Source organism: Macrobrachium rosenbergii, chromosome 4 (assembly GCF_040412425.1).
Source record: "Macrobrachium rosenbergii isolate ZJJX-2024 chromosome 4, ASM4041242v1, whole genome shotgun sequence".
Classification (NCBI taxonomy): domain Eukaryota; kingdom Metazoa; phylum Arthropoda; class Malacostraca; order Decapoda; family Palaemonidae; genus Macrobrachium; species Macrobrachium rosenbergii.
Window position 1 is genome coordinate 70,078,757 of NC_089744.1, and position 21,557 is coordinate 70,100,313.

Genomic DNA, 21,557 nt, shown 5'->3' on the forward strand with positions numbered 1-21,557 from the left:
GAATGATGTTTACCATGGGAGGGAGAGAATGAAAAACAGGGGTGGGTCACCGGGTGACACGGGCCCCTCCCCAGAAATAGATTTTCCTTTGTCAAAATCCTTTTTCTGGATCGGGTCCCGTCACCCGGGTGAAATGTCAGCCGTATTGAAATAATAACAGAGCAATAAACATCATTCTTATGCTATTAAAGACTTAAATAGAGATGTTGAAAACTAGGAGAATTCTACCCTGAACATTAGTAAGGTCCGCTAAATTCATGTAATGAAAATAATGTAAGTGGTCACCGTCTAAGATCATGAGCTTAGAATTGAACCTGAATAGGCTTGTATTAAGAAAATACTTTCTGCCTAATAGCAGACCCAATGACAGTACCCCCTTTTTTAAAGAGAGGATCTGACAAAATTGCGAGGTCCTGTCTAAAAAAACCTGTAAGGAGAAAACTGGGCACAGAAACAGACCTTGTAAAAGGGGAGTACTTTCCAAGGTGACCACCGAAAATGAGGACCTTCAACTGTAGATAGAAAGTTAGGGTGAGGAATTCGCAACACTACCCCTGATGAGGGGAAACCAAAATGATTGGTTCCACTAGACAGGGCAGACAGTACAGGAAAACTAACACTAGAAGCTAAGCTGATTAAAAATTCTGGGTCTTCCCCAACAAGGAAAGGTAAGAACAAGATGATTGTTGGTTACCGAAGCTAACTCCGATACATTACTCAAAGACCAGGAAACCGAATGTGGACGGAGTACTGGTCTTAGACGAACACAGACCTTAGGGATGAAAGTTAAGAGCCTGTGAGTCTGGTTCCAACAAAACACTTTCTCGGGGCCAATGCGGCGCATCATTACTGTAGCTTCAAAACTATGTGAAGAGTGCTAGTTACTTAACTGCAGCACCATACTGCAGTAGAATAGGATCCCTTGACTGATTTTAGGAAAACAGTAATAACAGGACCAATATCAGTTTCCTCCTAAACTGTAAGATTCACAAAGACCACAAAGCCAGGGCAACAGAACTTTGAGGGGGCTGATGCAGGCTGAGTTTATACCAGACGTGACAGCTTGATAGTTTGTGGCTGAATTGGGTTGCAAACAGACCTACTTCCAGGTCCAGGAAAAGGTCACAAGACTACCTGAATGACGCTCCGTCTAAGGACTATTCCGACACCAGGGGGGAGGCCCTGGATAGGGAAAAAGTAGTGACCTTTTGGACCCCTACGAGAAGGGTGGCAGACAGAGGCACTTGTGGCTGTTGGTTATGGAGAAGAATGAACCATAACCTTAATGAAGCAACTCGAGTCCAAACCCACTTGATTACGCAGCACACTATTGCTGTTTTGTTCAGAACCAGCCTAAAATGAAACCTCTTGGGAGGAAGAAGTTTCCCAAGGACAGGAAGACTGCCACAGCCCCCCAAAGCGTTGATATGGAACTGCCGGAACGTGACCGACTAAGTTCCATGTACTCCATGGGGCCAATAAATATCCACCCCACCCGCCCAGAGAGGTGACGGTGTGGAATACTGAGGCTGGAGAGGAACTGACTTCGATAAGCACTTGACAGTTGTGCAAGGCCGGAGGCCACTATTCAAACACTAGGAATCAGGGAGACACGTCCCTGACTCCGCCATACCCCGGTTAAAAACTCCAGCTTTGACTTCAGAAGGAGAACCGTCACTGAAGCAAACTGGAGAGAGCCCAAGACCTTTTCTTGGGCACGGCGAGAGGTATGCTTGAGTTGATGAAATGATAGGTCGCCCTTGCTATCTCTTTCCTCTTCCACTGGATTCACAACTACTGAAGGCTACCCTCCGGAATCAGGTGGGATTCCTTCCTGTTTACTTAGAAGCCCAGAGACTCTAGAAAACCGATTATAATGACCGGCACCCTCAGGCAATTCCCGACGCTGGGTGCCCAAATGAGCCAGGCAACTAGATATGCAGCTAGCATAACCTTCTAATACCGGGGCTGTTGAACTACGGTATTGTTCAAACTGGCAAAGACTCTGGAGCTGCATTGAGGAGGGCATGAACCTGAAGGGGTATGCCTGCTCCCTGAGTCTGAATCCCAAGGAGGGATAGAACCTTTCTGCAACCAAGATGTGAAAGGAAGCGTCAGAAAGGTCTATAGAGGTGGTTACGGCTCCACGGAGCAGTAGGATCTGAACCCACAAGACTGTAAGCAACCGAGACTTGCCGCATTGAATGAGGAAAATAAACGGGACACGCCTGGAAAAATTTTCCAGTGGAAGGGAACTTCCTTGGCAGACTGAAAAAAGCCTGACAGGCCATTCACAAAGACCCCCAGAACTCTGGCTGGAAGCTGACTGAACCTGATTGGGGGAGGGGGACAAACAGTCCAGCTCCACCCCGGGCCTTGATAACTATACTCTGGGCCCGGACTGAAGTTCCAGTGGCCCCGAAAATGGTACAGCCTCCCCCCCATATGAGAAATACTACAGGGAGGAGGCTTGATTGTCTCCCCTGAAGCGTATGTCTTCCCAATTTCTCGGAGAGGAGCAGGATGCTTCCCTGCTCCTATGATAACCCCGAGGGTCAGAGCCTCTGGCAGAATGTCTAGTGAAAATTCTTTCCTTGGGTTTTCGTATGAAGCAAAGAAAACTCCGGCGGAGGCACATGGGGGAGGCAGAGACACACGGGGGTGTTACAAGGGGCTGTGTTGGCTAAACCCACACACATCGAGGTGGAGGCTGGGAGTGAGAGGCTGACGGCTGTCCAGGGGCAGAAACCTGAAGAGCCCGCACCACCGCCTGAGCAGGGGGGCGCTTGAACTACATGAACTTCTTGCCGGACTTGGGATAGGGCCCGGCAAGATCAGATTGTTTCCGCTCGTAAGGTAGGCACCCACGAGAACGGAGGCTCTGAGTAACAATAGTAGCCCCAGACGGACCGTAACAACGCCCACCTGGGGAAAAGATTAATTCTCCAGGTGAAACTGTTCATAAGATTTTTCGGCCCAAGGCGAAACGTGCCTGGCGAAAAAGTGTTTTCAGCTGTCCAACCGGACTGATGAAATAAAGCGGGACCCGCAGAAAACCTGACAAGAGAGATTTTATCAGGACCCGAAACAACGAACAGCCATTATATACCACAGACATTGTTTCTGTTAAAGTCAAAGAATTCCAGGGCCTGGAAAGCCTGACTTACACCCTGTTTCAGCTTCCGGGAATTGACTCCGGAAGCTTAGGGAGCTGTACGCTGAATAAATTAGAAGCGTAGTCCGGGGTTAGAAGATTCATTGTGAACGTATCTGTGATATCTGTCTCCCGGAAATGCGTCAGCGGTTTATTTTACGAAACAAGCCTGTTGATAAGAGGGGCTACATTCGGAGCACAAGGGGTAGGAAGCAGGGCTCTCAAAGAGAGCACGGTAAGACCCCATAGCTGGCGTGAACTCGGAATTCTCTGCCTGCCACTCCGTTAGAGTTCTCAATGGAGACGATGTGCCCAGCCCCTAGGGAAGATGAGGGCTCTCTTAGGGATCCTGCCAGATAGATGCCATGCTCCTTCTGACAGTCTGGTAAAACCCAGATAAGGGGATACCAGGCCGGAAGGGAAGAAATGCAATTCCACCAACCTCCGTGTGTCCACACCCCCGATAGGAGGGTGCCTTCATGCTGGGAAGCATAAAGGGTTAGGCGTCAAAGGTTCCCCAGACTGGAGGGGAAAAGAGGTGGAGGTGTCCGGAACGATAGAATTCCGGAACGGAGCAGGATTTTACAGGTGATCCATTGACAATGAGTCTTGAGATTAATCTCTTTGGGATTTAAGCTCCTGGGAAAGGGAAGGCATGGACCATGAGGTAGATAGATAGTTTGATAGGTTGACAATGACCCTCAAATCGAGCTCCTTATAAGGAGACCCGTAAAAGAGTCTTCAACAAAGGAAGGAGGGGGTAACCGCCTTGCTTTGCTTGGGCCGTGTCCCTTTCCAGAAGACGAGGCCAAACTCGTAGACGGCACCGGATTAGAGATCCGAGACGTCCTCGAGGGGGCCCCGGAGCGGGTCTTCTTGGTTTAAAATTTTTTTTTTTTTTTTTTTTTTTTTTTTTTTTTTTTTTTGACTGATTTCACCTTAGGGACGGTAGACCAGGAACCGTCGAAAAGGGATGAGGAGCTAACGAATCCCCTAAAGGAAAAGTTTGCCTCACCTAATTCCGAGCTAAGTGGAAAAGGTTTGCCTCACTTATTCTCGCACCTACTTATTGCTCTGGGACGATGTTCACAGGTTCGAGAATGAGACAGAAGGCCGCAACGTCTTCAGAAAACTCTCCGTAAACAGCTAACTCGAAGCGAAGAGTTACGAGACTTGCAGCCGGCCTCCAGGAGGGGGAAAATTAGGACCCCAAACACCGGAGGAGCAACTATTAATAAGTCATATGAGACGGAGTTTGGCGAAGGAAAAACCGATAGGTGTATATGAAACCTACCGATTTATCGAGAATCTCGCCCGGAGACAGAGTTTGGCGGAGGGAAATCGATAGGCGTATATGAAACCTACCGATCCACCGAGAATCTCGCCCAGAGAGAGCCCAAACACCGAAAGAGCGACTATTAATAAGCCACATGAGGCGGAGCTTGACGGAGGGAAAACCTACAGATTCATCAGGTAGCCTGCTCGGAGAGAGCATAGCGTACAACGCAACCTGCCGGGTACCAAACGACCAATAATAAGCCATATGAGGCGGCGTTTGGCGGAGATAAAACCGACTGGTGTAAATAAAACCTACGGATTCATCAAGTAGCCTGCTCGGAGAGAGCATAGCGTACTTTACAACCTTCCGAGCCAAGAATAAGCCACATGAGGCGGAGTTTGGCGGAGACGAAACCGACAGGTGTATATAAAACCTACGGGTTCATCAAGAAGTCTGCTCGAGAGAGCATAGCGTACTTCACAACCTTCCGTGCCAAACTATAAATTCTCCAAAACAGACTGCGCACTGGAATGGGAACTAAAGACTCCGTGACTGCTGGCTTGTTGCAGGATAGCGGAGCATTCCTGCACTCGACAAAACCAGCTGAAAACGTATGAGAAGTGGGCATGCTGGAACGGATGCCGGAGCAGAGTACCGTAGCAGCGACTTAGCCTAGTCAGACCAGGAAAACCCCCGGAGAAAACCGGAGAGAAAACCGGGCTAACAGGACAAAACTCATAGACATAAAAACAGAGTCAACGGAACATTCCGGAGTGACTGTGTTTGAACAATATGTGACGGATACAAACATAGTTGGAAGGTTATGAACTGTTCGGAAGTGGGCGCACTCAGAGCCAAGAGAGGAAAACCCCTGGAGGAGGATATCCTGAACGAAGTGATAGCGGTGGGTGGATTAAACGCCGACCGCTAAACACTAAAATCGCCGGAGCAGTAAGCAAGGAGAGCGCCCAACAAGATAACGAAACACCGAACAGGTAGTAGCAAAATGGAGGGGGAACGCCGAAAGTAAATAAAACAGAAGACAGTTAGGTGGAAAACGCTAACTGGCCTCGTATGAGATCCCAACAGTGAGGTGCGAACATGTAGGAAGCACCACGAAGGGAAACAGTCGACGTAAAAGGAAGGGGGAAGGATAGGCCAGGAGGTTGGTAACCCAAAGTAGCGACCAGGGGTGGGACAGCACTCCCCGGGCGCCCAGAGATCCTCATAGATCCCCTCGCTATGTGAGCTGTGTTGCACGACAAGAGCGAGAGAAAAGGAGAGGAAGGGCAAAAACCTCTACGGCCAGGAGAGCAAAGAAAGGTAAAAGGAGTGTGAACAGGAGTGGGGAGAGCACTCCCGGTCACCTCCAGGTCCAGGTGGAGTGCCAACCGATAAGGTCAGACACACCGAGGGACAACCAATCAATGCAGAGGGAGGGGATGTAGGCTACAGCACAAAATAAGGATAACTTGCTCTCAAGCCTTGGAAAGTTAACAAACCTTGAAAACGAACCAAGGGGAGAGAGAGAGCAAAGGATAAAAGGGAGAGAAGGGGATTCTCGAGACAACAAAATAAAATATATATACTGTAGTCGGTAAAAGAAGTGTGAACAGGAGTGGGGAGAGCACTCCCGGTCACCAATGGTAAGCAACCCAAAGAAGGATTGAACTAGGATAGGCTACGCAGGTAAACCCTCGCTATTCCAGCTTAACTTATTAGGAACATTAGCCTAAGTGAAAAGCTGAAACAGGGAGAGGGTGGACGTAGGCAATATATCCAAGCCAAAACCAAACAAAGGGAAGCACCAGACATAAAACACATATGTACAGAACAAGATCACAGACATGAAACTCATACGTACAGATCGAGATCGTCCCTCCTTGGCGCGATTTTTCCCGAAGGGAAAAAGTGCTATAGCCAACCCCTAGGCTAACCTAACTGAGGCGATGCAAAGGAAGGAAGCCTAGGAGAGGGGTAAAGACTAACTAATAACTCAAATAATGCATAATAAAACAAAAATTTTCTATAAGGTACATGTAGGAGGATAGGCAGGCCCAACACGACATGAACGTGAAGGGAAATGGCCGACCTCCAGTTAAATGAAAGTACCCAAAATTAACAAAATTCAAAAGCATCCGAGCACAAGGTCAAAACTTAAATGTACCAATGAAAATCATGTTCCCATAAGCTTAGAGAAGTGAGAGTCTAAAATAAGGCAAAATAAAGCCAAAATAATAAGTGAATAGGCCCGAGGGGGAACCACGTAGCCTTAACAGCAAGACAGCACTTGACCAGGAAGGGAACACAAAATTCACAAAATAAACAAAATTATAAAAACAAAGTAAAAACTGTAACAGTACCAATGAAAATAAGATCCCCAAAGGCTAAGAGAAGTGAGGGACAAAATTAACGCATAATGAGGCCATGATAATAAGCGAATGGGCTCGAGGGGGTAGCTCGTAGCCTAAACGCTAAACATCACTTCTCGTAATGAAGCCATGATAAAAAGCGAATGGGCCCGAGGGGGTAGCTCGTAGCCCAAACGCTAAACAGCACTTCTCGTAATGAAGCCATGATAAAAAGCGAATGGGCCCGAGGGGGTAGCTCATAGCCTAAACGCTAAACATCACTCTCGTAATGAAGCCATGATAAAAAGCGAATGGGCCCGAGGGGGTAGCTCGTAGCCTAAACGCAAAATAGCACTTCTCGTAGTAAAGGGGTACAGAACAAACATAAAATTAATCAAACCCACTAAAGTTAGTAATCATTAATTGGTAAAATATCCCAAACAAAAAGGGATACTAATAAATAACACAAAACAAACATGCCGACCCAAGACCAAGAGAGGTCAAGAGACGCCATGAGAGGAGATCGAGACGGGCGTTATAAATCCCTTTAATTATTAAACTAAAGGAAAATAAGGAGCCTCAATCGCCTAAAAAACAATAAAACACTGGTACTCAAGTTGTTGAAGAAGAACCTTGCGAGGATGCCATAAAAATGCCAAAATAGAGCACAAAATAAGGATCACAACGAAATTACGTGTGAACGAAATCGCGTGCTAAAATGGAATGCGACTAATGTTGCCTTGTATACAGTCCATGAGTAGTGCATGGGCTTGTATCTTCACCTCTCGTTGGGACTTTTGACATTGGGAATCTTTATAGGGCAGGGTCCCGTGATTGTGACAATCTCACCCTTTACCATATACGACTCCATTTCTTGAGCTCGCTCTGGGGTTAGTAACCCCAGCTTTACATTTAGCTTTTCTCTGGTATCTAGCAACGGAATTACCTAGAAATAAGTGCTGAATGGATTATTTCACCGGCTGACACGGGACCCCGATCCAGAAAACAGGTTTTGATGTAGGAAAAACCTATTTTTGGTAGCCACTATATGTCCTGAAATATTTATCTTGCACAGACATGGCATGTTATGAAGAAGATAGCTGACATATGCGCTGTTATCACATCTGTGCAAGTAGAGTGAAGGAAAAAGCCAAGATAGTTGTTTGAAGGACAGGAGATAGAGCCCTCTTGTCCTGAGTCCTTTATATTCTGTCACTGTACCAAGTAGCATTATTCTAGTTGAGACCAACTACTGTGTAAGAGAATTCTTTGAGATTGGTTGGTTTGTCTTATGGATCCCTGGGGGAACTGTGGGAGTATAACTCCTTTGAGGACTCACAGCAGCTACCAAAAATAGATTTCCTGTGTCAAAACCTGCTTTTTACCAGTACCTTATTGTTTCATCACAAACCCATTAATTGAATAGACCTCATTCAGGATCCAGGTGTCCTTAGATACATATGTTCTTATGACCAGAGAAAGAAGATCCAAGAGCATCATTTTGCTTATAGTGTATACATGCCCATGTGTAAGCACAAGCTATCCCAGATCATGACCTCTGACAAGGATGTCTCCCTCTGCATTGCTGGACTTCCACTTCGTCATCCTTATCCAAGAATTTGACCAGATGTGAAATGGTATTAGAAGAGTTTAAGCAAACCTTATGAGCAGGGGGGGTGGCTGGAACAAAAGTAGATGAGTCTTATAAGTGGTCAGCTTGGAACTTACTAACCTTCTATCTGGAGTCACTTGGGGCTGGGAGATTGCAGGGGATGGTGAACACTTCCTCTTACTTTTGTAGCATTCATGTTCATCTCAACATTATTCATAACAGTTTTGTCAGTTTCTAACATGCAATAGAACAGTAGGTAGACAAGAACAGTCCATACTGAGTTTTTTTTTTTTTTTTTTTTTTTTTTTTTTTTTTTTTTTCAATATGGGCTACAATTCCCTTCCCCTGCTAACATGAATCATCAGTGCAGTACTTATGTAGTACAGTATTCCTTTATTTGATGCAGAATGATGATTTGCAAATATTAACAGATGACTTTGATATATAGCCCATGTAGCTATAATCATAATGAACATTACACATTTTGTATGTTTAAAAATGTATTATGTGAAATATAGTACAGCTTCTTGCTTTTTATTCAGTAGAAGTACAGCGTAGAAATGGTATAAGAGGCTTGTTTTGTACAGTATTGTGTATAATGCTTGCGTAACTTCTAAGTTGCTTAACATCACACTAGCTTGAATGTGTCTTAGATGTTGTGTGATGCATATTGATAGTTACATGACTCTCTTCACAAACAGCCTTCCATAGCAGGGGAAGCCACCCAGTCTGGTTGTCTATCCTCCATCTGCAAAAACTAGAAAACTTACTTTATTTGCTTCAGTACAAAAGCAAGAGATGAGCATGTCACAAGGAAATAGTTGAAAGGTGTAATGAATAAAAGCAAATCTCCATAGATCACAATTAATTAAAACTTTTGGGGATTTCACGTCGGCAATAAACTGTTAAAGACACTTGAATTATGAGGAGCATAGCTGTTTAAGACTATGAGATCTGCCTATGCCTATGCAGTGATGCAATAATACTGATAGACTGCCATTTTCTTTTCCTAGACTGAAGAGTTTAAGGTAATTTTGTGACACACAAAAGGATGGAGTACAAGAAATTGGATTGTTGTAAACCTTATGTCCCTTTTATTAATAAGGTAAATGGTATTACCCAACTATTTTTTGGATTAAATTTTTGTATGCTTGTAGAGTATTTTCTGCTTACAGAATATTTTGTTATTTCTATTGCTAATTGTTTAGATATGCAAAAGCAGTTGTAAGTAAAACTGTTACGTAAATTGTAGTGCAAGCAGAAAATAATTTCTTCAAGCAAGATTTATAAATCATTTTATTATTCATATTAAGAACCTATTTTTAAGTCCCAATAGAATAATGTTTTTATAAGCTAACACAGTACAATTTTCTATTTCAGCCCCCGAGATTTGCTTCCACCTAATGCAGGGGTAATTGATTCCTTGAAAAGAAAATTCACTCCCCTTCCTTCTTTGAAGCGAGGTGAAGATTTTGCTTTTTCTGCACCATCTGTTCTCCCTTTCACAAAGAGAGAGCGTGATATATCTGAGGAACGAAGAAAACAACTACCAAGTCACCGTAGGGAAAACTCCACTCTATCTAGTGAAGATAGGAGTGATTCCTCAGTTTATACATCATCTTGTGTGAGTGATGATAGGTATCAAAGAGGAGGGTTACAAAGGGGAAGTAGTGAGCAGAATTTAAGACAGAATAATAACTGTGAAAAGAGCAGAAACACTTTAAGACGTCATCGTAGCCTAGAAAGAAACAGTCACCTAAGCGGTGAAAGCCTTAGAAGCAATGAGTTTAATCAATGCTATCAAAAGCAGGGTACAAGAGCATCAGAAAATGAAAGATATGAGGCTTATGAAAATAGGTCAGGAGGTGGAAATTACATGAACAATTTCCATCATCCAAGTATTGACAGAGAAGGCTTGGGCAATGTACTGGATGATAAATCATGGGAAACGCGGGGTAGGGAAAGATCACGCACAAAGGACAAAGGCAGCAATTATTCAGGCAGCCATGGAAGAAGCAGATCTGAGGGCTATGAGAAAAATTCCAATTGTGGGAGCTCTGAGGAGAATTCTCAAGTGAGATACAGGGTACTCAGAAATGATAAACAAAACAATCCACCACATAATAATATATGGAATCCCCTGAATGTTTATGGTGACAATTCGCATGAGAGACATAGGGATAGACTGAGAGAACCAGAACATCGCAGCTATAGGGAACACCATGATGATGATGGAGTTCACTCTTGCTGCCATACATCACAACACAGGTCTTGGTGTGATAGAAGGAACAATAGTCATTTTGAGATAAAAGGCTCTATACATGGTGTTGGTTCTAAAAATGTCGGGGCAAAATGTTTTGATTCCAGTTCTGGTGCTTCTGATCATCAGCATGCATCAAGAAATTTTGTTGTAGATAAAACTGTCAGAAGCATTTCTCCACAAGGAGGGGAGTGCAGCAATAAATTTCTTGGCAATATTCCTCCACTGAAATACTCACAAGAGCCAGGAGAAAAAGAAAATTTAGCTATAGTACCCAAAAGTCAAGGAACCCCTACAAAAAATGTTCATAAAGCCAATCAGACTATACAGCAGCAAGTTTCACCCCTTTGTTCAAAGAGATTAAAACCCATAAGGCAATGTGCAAAAAATGTATTTATGAATATCATGGACAATGGAGAAATTTGTCTGGAGTTTCTCAGCAGCAAAGGAGGGAAAGAGAAAGTAGTTGATGTGTGCAGAATTTCTCCAGATGGCATGAGGGTAAGTTTGCTTTCCAATTTTGAATCAGTAGAAAGTACAGATGTATCATTTCAGTGTAAGATAACATTTAAATTTCAAACATCTAACTGACCTGGTAGTTATATATATATAGCTTAAGTCCCTGACGTGACGGCAGAATTTCAAAAACTCGCGGCAATCGCCGATCGGGTAGTCAGGTGGTCCACCTGTGCGCCCTCTACCCAGGTAACTGGAACCATTCTACATATTCCTCAGATCTTCCCTGCCGCCATAACGGTGACATCGTTAGAATTTCTTTCGCAGCCTGTGTTTTTTCAAGTTATTTGGTGAAGTACACTTTGGCTTTGGCTTTTCGCCGCTTTTGGATTTTTCTTTTGGATTATTCTTAGACCTTTTAGATACTGATTGGTTTGAACCTCTGCTTGTTTTTTGGATCTCTTTTTGATTTTTCAACATGTCTGACTCTTCATCGAGTGTAAGAATGTGTGTGAGGGGATGTAAGACTAGACTTCCTAAAGCCTCATTGATCCCCATCAAATATGTGTAAAATGTAGAGGTAAGAGTTGTGAATTGACGATAGATGTGAGGAATGTTTTGGTCTGTCTGAAAGAGAATGGTTAGACTACAACAGGTATGTGAGAAAACTTGAAAGAGACCGGCTCAGAAGAGCCAAGAGTTCTATATCTCACTCTTCAAGGGACAGTCAAGGGTTAGATATTTCATTGCCTCATTCTAACAACCCAATTGACCCTTCCGCAGTAGCGGTAATTTCTAACTCCCCTTCTAATACAGGTAATAAAGAACCAACTCTTCAGGATATGATGGCGGCCATTCAAACCCTAGGAAAACGGGTAGAATCCCTTGCAGAAGACAGGGAAAAATTATGGTCCGATTTTAGAGATCTAAAAAGTGAAAAAGTTAGTGCAAGTGCAGTGGAGGGTGCGGCCGCTCGGTCCTGTTGCGCTCCTAGTCCTGGACCTCTTCCAAGCTCACCAACCCCTGTGAGAAGGAAATGAAAAAGACGAAGGGAGGCGAGAGGCTTTAGTTACCGAAGCGGTCGTCCCCTCGAGCGTACCTGTTGATGCTTCCCAGGACGCTCACCCCGACATAGAAAAGGCGAGGTTAATTCGTGTTCTTCGTCTTGGACGATGCAGTCCCCAGACGGGCTGGCGTCTTAAATCAGAATCGAGACCTTTGAAGAGAAAAACTTCCCGATGTTGAAGGGCGTCATAGAGATACAAGTCAAGCTCCAGGGTGTAGCCACTGGAGCAGTCCGAGCGTTTTCCTTCCAACTCCGAAGGCAGCTCACCCGCCAAGAATAGACGTAAACTGGCAGGTTTGATAACGACGCCTGACAGCAAAAAGGTGGACGCATTACTACCCTCTGTACATGCCCCTCCCCTTCCCTCGGATTGGTATTCGTCCCCAGAACACTCTCCACAATCCTTACGGGACGTTGAGAAAAAGTCGACAGAGAAAGTTGTGTCTTCCCCGGTCTGTCCCCAGCAGCAGGGACCTCCACAATTACAATTAATTAAAGACATGCAGCAGAAACTCGTCCTTAGTTCAAGTCTTGCAGCCTGCAGGAAAGAAGGATACTGTTCTTCCGATTGCTGTTGGCCATCCGGAAGTTAATCGGGACAGATGTCGCACGGGCGCCAGTTCTCAAGTGACTTAAAGGATCGGCAGTTCAGCTAACGCAGAAAGAAGATTGGTCCTGCTCAAAAAGTTACTATCGCTGTACGTCAACCTGAGGAAGCTTTTGACAGATGTCGCACAGGCGGCCAGTTCTCAAGTGACCTCAAGGTTTGGCGGGATAGTGAACGCCAGAAAGCTGGACGCCAGGACGCCCAAGAAGTTGAACAACAAGGCGCCAAGCGTCATTTGGCTGGACGAAAAGATGTTGATCTTCAGGAAGACAGGAGTCAGGACGCCAGGCGTCAGGACACCAGGCGTCAAGGAGTTCGGGCGCCAGGACTCCAGCGTCATGAAACTGGACTCCAAGAAGTTAATTTCTTAGAGGAGAGACTCCAAGACTCTAGGCATCTGCAGACTGGTCAACAGGACGCCGAGCGTCAAGAGGTTGGACGCCAGGACGTCAGACGTCATGAGACTGAATATCAAGAGGCTAGTCATTTAGAAGGTGAACTCCAAGACGCTAGGCGTCAAGAGATTGGGCTACATGACGCCAGGCGTCAAGAATTTGGACGCCCGGACGTCAAGCGTCATATTACTGTACCACGGGAAGTTAATCTTTTGGAAGATAACCCACAAGACATCAGGCCTCAAGAAACTGTACGTCAATATACTCTAACAGAACGCCAGGACGCCAAACGTCAAGATGGCATACATGAAACTGAATTCCATTATACAAGGGAGGACTTTACCGACCCGATAACAGAACAACAGTTGGATGACGTGGAAGACGATCTTCCTCACTCACTAGACAATCCGGTGGATGACATATCGGACGAGGAAGAGCGAAAAGACCAACGTCCCTCTTCGGACTTAAAGAAATTAATGAAAGGTTTCACGGAACTTTTTCCTGATAACTTCATTCCAGCCTCTCCTCGTTCTCCTCCATCGGAATTCACTTTAAGAAAGACGTCTTCAACGAACTTCTTTATGAAAATGGTTATGTCTCGCTCATCCAAACGGGCTTTAAAATTGATGGAAGAGTGGATGAATACTAAGAGAGATCTGGGCCGGACGGTATTCTCCTTTCCCCCAGCCAAGCTAGCTTCTAGATCTAGCGTGTGGTACGAAACCGGAGAATCTCTTGGCATAGGAGTTCCCTCTTCTTCCCAGGGGGATTTCTCGAGACTAGTAGAGGCTTCCCGCCGCACAGCTATGATGAAGTCAAAGGTGTTTTGGTCCGCTTCTGAAATGGACCATCTTCTCAAAGGAATCTTTAGGGCCTTTGAGGTTTTTAATTTCCTTGACTGGACCCTGGGAGCCTTGGGTAAGAAGATGGAAGCCAGCAAGAATGCAGACACAGAGGACCTGGTGCACATAATGGCTTGCATGGATAAGGCTCTCAGAGATGGTGCCAACGAGCTGGCGATTTTTCTGCAGGGATCTTAAAGAAAAGGGCACATCTTTGCTCTTTTCTGTCTGCTGGAGTAACCACTACTCAAAAATCAGAACTCCTTTATGCTCCTCGTTCTGCTCACCTGTTTCCTCAAGAGCTAGTAAAAGAAGTCACAGCGGCCTTATCACAAAAAGCTACTCAGGACTTGATTACGAAATCAGCTAAAAAAGTAATGCCAACGAGCTTCGTCGCACGAAAGAATAGGGGAGAAGCTCTTGTCTCTCAGCCCTTTCGTTTCAAATCCCTCAGTAGAGGGAACTCAAGATCTGCTGGGAGAAGATCAACGAAAAGAGGTTACAGACAAGGAAGACACAGAGTCTGATGGGAGTCTCCTTCAGACAGCGGTAGGAGCCAGACTGAACAATTTCTGGCAAGTGTGGGAAAGGAGAGGATGGGATCCTTGGTCCATCCAGTTGATCAAAGAGGGTTACAAGATCCCTTTCCTCAGGAAACCCCCTCTGGCATCAAGACCGATAGACCTTTCGGCCAAATACAAGAAGAAAACGAAGGCGGAGGCTCTGCAACAACAAATTTCTCTTCTGTTGCAAAAGAAAGCCATAGAAAGAGTTCAAGACGTGGATTCCCCAGGATTTTACAATCGCTTATTCCTGGTTCCCAAGAACTCGGGGTTGGAGACCAGTGTTGGACGTGGAGTGCTCTCAACGTTTTTATTCAAAAGACAAAGTTCACAATGGAGACTACGAAGTCTGTCCTAGCAGCGGTCAGACAGAACGACTGGATGGTATCATTGGATCTGCAGGATGCTTATTTCCACATCCCTATCCACCCAAGCTCCAAGAAATATCTGAGATTCGTCCACGAGGAAGAAGTGTTCCAATTTCGAGCTCTTTGTTTGGCCTAAGCACCGCTCCTCAAGTTTTCACGAGATTGATGAACAATGTAGCAGGAATATTGCACACGAGAGGCATCAGAATCTCCTTATACCTAGACGACTGGCTTCTCAGAGCCCCTTCCCACACACGCTGCCTGAAGGATCTTCAGACGACAGTCCAGTTATCAGAAGAACTGGGCCTACTTATAAACAAGAAAAAATCACAACTGATCCCATCCCAAGAGATTCTATACCTTGGGATGAGGATTCAGAGTCAGACTTTTCGGGCTTTTCCGTCGTTGTCAAGAATGGAACAAGCCTTAGAAAAGATTCAGAGCTTCTTAGGGAGGAAGACTTGCTCGGTAAGGGAATGGATGAGTCTGCTAGGGACCCTTTCCTCTCTAGAGCAGTTTGTCTCCTTGGGGAGACTGAATCTTCGCCCGTTACAGTTCCATCTCAATCGGAACTGGGACAAGGGAAAAGAATTGGAGACGAAGTGTATCCCCATCTCGAGTCCCGTGAGGCAATATCTAAAATGGTGGAACGACCCCATCAAGCTACAAGAGGGCCTTTCCCTAAAACAGAGGAACCCAGACCTAGTGTTGTTCTCCGACGCATCGGACTCAGGATGGGGAGCGACTCTGGGAATCAACGAAGTTTCAGGCTCTTGGACCAAACAGCAAGAGTCTTGGCATATCAATCAGAAGGAACTAACAGCGATCCTTCTAGCTCTCAAAGAATACGAACAGGTAGTAAAGAACAAAGTGGTGCAGGTCAACTCCGACAACACAACAGCGCTGGCCTACATCAGCAAACAAGGGGGCACTCACTCCAAATCTCTATACGAGACAACAAGAAAGCTTCTTCTCTGGGCGAAGGCAAAGAATGTGAGACTACTAACCCGCTTTATTCAAGGGCAGAAAAATGTAAGAGCAGACATGCTGAGCAGGAAGAATCAAGTCCTGTCCACAGAATGGATGCTACATCAGGACGTCTGCAAGAGCATGTGGCTGATTTGGGGGCGACCGTGCATAGATCTTTTTGCCACAGCATGGACGAAAAGGATAGAAACTTATTGTTCCCCCGTTCCGGATCCAGAGGCTGCTTACATAGACGCGTTTCTCATGGACTGGTCAAACTTGGACGTTTACGCATTCCCACCTTTCAAAATTATCCACAAAGTAATACAGAAGTTCGTGTCGCATGAGGGTACCAGAATGACTCTAGTCGCTCCCTACTGGCCAACAAGAGATTGGTTCACAGAGGTACTGGAATGGATAGTAGACACTCCGAGAGAACTTCCGCTAAGAGTAGATCTACTCAAACAACCCCACTTGGAAAGGTATCACCAAAACCTCCAAGCGCTACACATGACTGCCTTCAGACTATCGAAAAACTCGCAAGAGCTAGAGGCTTTTCGAAGGAGGCAGCTAGCGCGATCGCAAGAGCAAGGAGGTCTTCCACCATTAAGGTATACCAATCCAAGTGGGAAATTTTTAGAGGATGGTGTAGAAACAACTCTGTATCCTCTACCAGTACCTCTGTGACTCAGGTAGCAGACTTCCTTCTTCATCTTAGGAATAACCTTAAATTTTCAACTTCAACCATTAAAGGTTATAGAAGTATGTTAGCATCGGTCTTTAGACACAGAAACTTAGACCTTTCTAACAATAAGGACCTCCAAGACCTTCTCAGATCCTTCGATACATCTAAGGAGAGGGTACAAGAATCACCGGCTTGGAACCTAGATGTGGTCCTAAGGTTCCTCACGAGTGATAGATTCAAACCTTTACAAAAGGCATCCTTAAAAGATCTCACTATGAAAACGCTTTTTCTAGTCAGTTTAGCTACTGCAAAACGAGTAAGTGAAATTCATGCCTTTAACAAAGCTATAGGTTTTAGACAAGGCAAAGCAGTTTGCTCACTTCGACTAGATTTTCTGGCAAAAAATGAACGTCCATCTCAACCTTGGCCCAAAGCATTCGAGATTCCTAACCTGACGGATGTCACAGGTGAGGAAATAGAAAGAACTCTGTGTCCAGTAAGAGCTCTAAAATATTATCTAGAAAAGACAAAAGATTTACGGGGATTCAGAAGGGCTTTGGTGCTCTGTCAAAAACCTCTGTACAAATGTCTAAGAATGCTCTGTCCTTTTTTATCAGACAATTAATAAAAGATGCTCATGTGGGATGTAGGGAATCAGAACACAATATTCTAAAAGTTAAAGCACACGAGGTCAGAGCGGTAGCAACCTCTGTGGCTTTTAAACAAAATAGGTCCCTCCAGAGTATCTTGGATACGACCTTCTGGAGGAGCAAGTCTGTTTTTGCCTCACATTACCTTAAACAAGTTCAGACTGTTTATGAAGACTGTTACACGCTGGGTCCTTTTGTAGCTGCAAATTCAGTAGTGAGAAAAATAGCTACCCCTACAGTCCCATAACCCAATACCCTTTTTCTTTTATCCCTTGGAACTAAGATGTTGTTTTTGGTTGTTTGCAAAGTCTGGACGCAGTCTTCCGCAATCATTAGCAGACAGTTTTTAAATAATATCATTTACTTCAGTTCTCTTAGTCAGGTGGTCATTTGTTCCTTGGTAGCGCCGAATAAGGGTATTAAAAGGAGGTCTAGTCACATAGAGGTTATACACGGTTGACAGCCCCTAGAGATTTTTCAGCCCCCTGGGTGGATCGCTGGATCTCTTAAGGAATGCAGACATAATGAGGCAGGAAAACAATGAAGTCAGCTTCCTTAACAGGTAGGAACCTTTAGTTGGTTTTGCAAAGTTTTAGTATTTCAATTCCAACGATGTTGGCTGTCTCTGACCCTCCACCAAAGGTGTCAATCAGCTATATATATAACTACCAGGTCAGTTAGATGTTTGAAAATGTTATTTTCATAATAAAATAAATTTTTGAACATACTTACCTGGTAGTTATATATAATTAAATTCCTCCCTCCTCCCCTCTAGAGACTAGGGGCATGGAAGATCTGAGGAATATGTAGAATGGTTCCAGTTACCTGGGTAGAGGGCGCACAGGTGGACCACCTGACTACCCGATCGGCGATTGCCGCGAGTTTTTGAAATTCTGCCGTCACGTCAGGGACTTAAGCTATATATATATAACTACCAGGTAAGTATGTTCAAAAATTTATTTTATTATGAAAATAACATTTTTGTGCTGTAGGGTTGTACAGAATTTTATATGAATGTGCTTTTGATTCAGATTGTGCCAAGATGAGAGTTAACAATCTTATTGTCAAAAAGATGTAGCTTTTTCTTGCAAGAGGGTTTTATCCTGGATCATTCTAGACTTCTTATTAATTATTTTTCGTTTGCATTCATTTTGCCTCTTTGATATATATCAGTTGCAGGGTATTTTATTTACAAAGATCTCAAGGCAAATGAAAATATTTGACTGTGGGCATCCTTTTATCAAGGGGATATACAGTAAGTTATTGTTTGGTTTTCAAATTTTATTTTCCTTTCTTATAACTGAAATAGAAAACAAGTACACCACTGATTTTCAGAACCCCTGATTTTAAAACCTGTTGAATTATCAGATTTACTGGGTCATCAGAGGTCATGTAATATTGTTGCAGTCCAAAACTACACGTAACTCAATGAACAAGAATTATGTGTTCTTTTACTATAAAGAAATATTCTTTTTAAAATTTGCTGTGCTATCCCTGTACTCAAAACTTGGAAGTAGGTATAACTTGGAAGAAAAAAAATTTCTTGAAAAAATACAAAAAATACATAATTTGGAAATGTTCGGCATTTGGTGCATAAATCTTCTGAATTGGATTCTTTGCCTTATTCCGTGTTAATTTGGATTTTCCTCTAGTTTTTAGGTGACACATCAGCAACTTTCCTGACTTGCAGCATGTTGTGGCATTCATTAGTGTGCAATTGAAGTGAAATATTGCACTATGAATGAATTAGTAATAAAAAATAGTGTTAGCAGTACAGGCAGCCCCCAGCTTATGTCAGAGTTCCATTCCTGAGGTGCAACGGAAGTCGGAAAACGACATAAGTTGGAATATCATATTAAAAAACAGAGAGAGAGAGAGAGAGAGAGAGAGAGAGAGAGAGAGAGAGAGAGAGAGAGAGAGAGAGACTGTGCCCAGCACCCTTCACATCAATATGTCAAGATGATAGACAGTTAGGCCTACATCCCTCCCCTGCTTATTGTAACGCTACAGAATTATGCTAAGATTGGGAACACCACAGAATTGTGCTAAAATCTTACCTACTATATTTTCTTAGTTATTGAAATGCAAAAAGTTGTAAATATAGCATGAAAAATATGAAAAAATGAATGACAAAGTAACGTCACGTTTATCTATAAAACTATATAAAACAATTGACTCCAATTTTAATGCCACTGTGCTCCAGTTCTCACTTGTCATTAAAGTAAAGATCCTTTGGGTTAACCCTTTGAGAGTTTAGTATAACTCATTGGTCTAAATTGATAATAAAAATGAAATTGTTTCTGTTGCTACGTACAGCATTTATCAATTTGAATACTGTATTGAGCATATCATCAAAATATATGATGAGTATTTGGTCATATGTTATGTATTTTAAAAGAAATTAAGATAAAATATTGAAAAATGACTATCAAAATGTGCCGATGCACTTTTTCCTCCTCTTTTAAGTCTACATATGAGTGCATCAAAGCATTAGTCACCACTAAATCTTGATCATACTAATATTGTGCTGCAGCCCATGGTTGGCCAGTGCAACTTTAGAAGCTCTCATCTGACATCTTATATAATTATGTACTGTTACTTCAGCATTTTTTTATCACTTTATAGAAATCACCACAAACTGTGTATAGACAACTCTTTATATGAGATTTGAATTACACAGATTTCCAGGTTTCAAGGAAAGACTACTTGACTAAAGAAGGAGAAGTAGGCATTTGAAGTTTTTCAAATTTTAGAAAGAAACTAAAATAGGTTTTAAAGGATTGCAAAATATATATTCTTCCTGAAAGCTTTTAATTCTGAAGGGTGATTTTAATCCCAGAAATTCCTTCACAGCACTTAAATGGGATTTATCTGCATTTGTTTTTTTAGTCAGTTGATGTAATAAACAGCACTGCTTGCATTTTCTTAATTTCTTATACCACTGGTTACTAAGAATACACCCACATTAACATGAATGTAAATATTTTGATAAAATGTTTATAACATTATGTGACTTCTTTCTTGCAAAAACCTCAGTAATATAAACAGTTTTGTAATAAAAACATTTTTGAGAGAAAATATAGAGACAGCAATAGTTGAATAGGATAGTATCGTAGCTATATGCCCTTATAAGATCAGCAGTCAAGCACATTTACTAATTTCCATTATGTTTATTTCTTCCACAAATTTATGCACCAAAATCCATGATGCTGCTTATAACATTTATATCAAAGAATTTAAAATTTCTTGTTTGTGTATTTATATTGTAAGCAGTTGAAGCTTGTCTGTAATTTTGTCCTGGATGTAAATAGGTTCTGGAACACCTGTTGCCAGAAAATCAGTGGTGTATCTGTACTTCGGAATGTAATTACTGTGATGGATTTGCAAAAAGTAAATGAGAATTTTCAATGCAAATCATTTGTCTTGAATTTCAGATTGTACTCTATCAGCCAGGTAGTGGCTTAGGTTGTCAACCTGGGGATTGTCCACCACCTTTGCCAGAAGAAGGTGCTGACTTTATATTTTCTTATGAAAATTTGCCACAGAAACATTGGAAAAAATACATATATGCTGCAAGGTATGTTTACTTAAACCACTGTTGTGTTATTTGTTAGGGGTAATTAGTTAACACCAGCAATATACAAAGAAATCTTTTTCAAGATACATTCTTTATGGTATTAGGGTATTTCATTGTGGGAAGTTATTGTGCTGCTGACCTGTTTTTTGTAAATGCAGCTTAGAAGAATGTTAGATATGAGGCTATCAGTCGAGAAACATGCCAAGTGTCATCCTGGGTCGAAGTATTTTTTAATTTAATTTATTATATTTTAAAAATGGCACTTGGCATGTTTCTCGACTGAAAGGCTCATATCTAAAACATTATGTGAATGATAGTTTGTTTTTGCTAATTTAATTAGACTAATTTTTACAGATTTTTGCCTCTGATAACCATTGTTATTATTTTATGTTAACTTTTCACTTATTCATAGACATTTTATCTTCTATCTATTACTGTTACCAGTACAGTTCTGTATACTGTACTGTTTATTTATAATAGGGTAGCATAGGATATAATCAAAAGACAAAACACTATTTTTGCTTGGATATAACCAGCTGAAGTCATTGGTAATGATGAAAATACCCAGAGTAATACATTAGATTTTCATTGAAAATTGTTTTTGTGTTTGTTTAGAGACCTAAGTTATAATTAGTACAAAACTATTTTTGTTTGTTTACCTTTGTGTAAAATTATTGATAATGATAAAAATTTTAAAGTTAAACAGTAGAATTAAAAAAAATTATT

The 21,557-nt window shown here is 42.7% G+C and overlaps 1 protein-coding gene across 3 annotated transcripts in view; it reads left to right on the plus strand.

Annotated features, from left to right (window-relative positions):
• SAK (Sak kinase) overlaps positions 1-21,557 on the plus strand; it is a 138,459-nt gene that overhangs the window by 84,937 nt on the left and 31,965 nt on the right. For all 3 annotated transcript variants that reach the window (XM_067099435.1, XM_067099452.1, XM_067099442.1), the window contains exons 7-8: positions 9,777-11,157; positions 20,689-20,831. In XM_067099435.1, the coding sequence (XP_066955536.1) occupies positions 9,777-11,157; positions 20,689-20,831 (1,524 nt within the window). The remainder of the gene's footprint in view (positions 1-9,776; positions 11,158-20,688; positions 20,832-21,557) is intronic.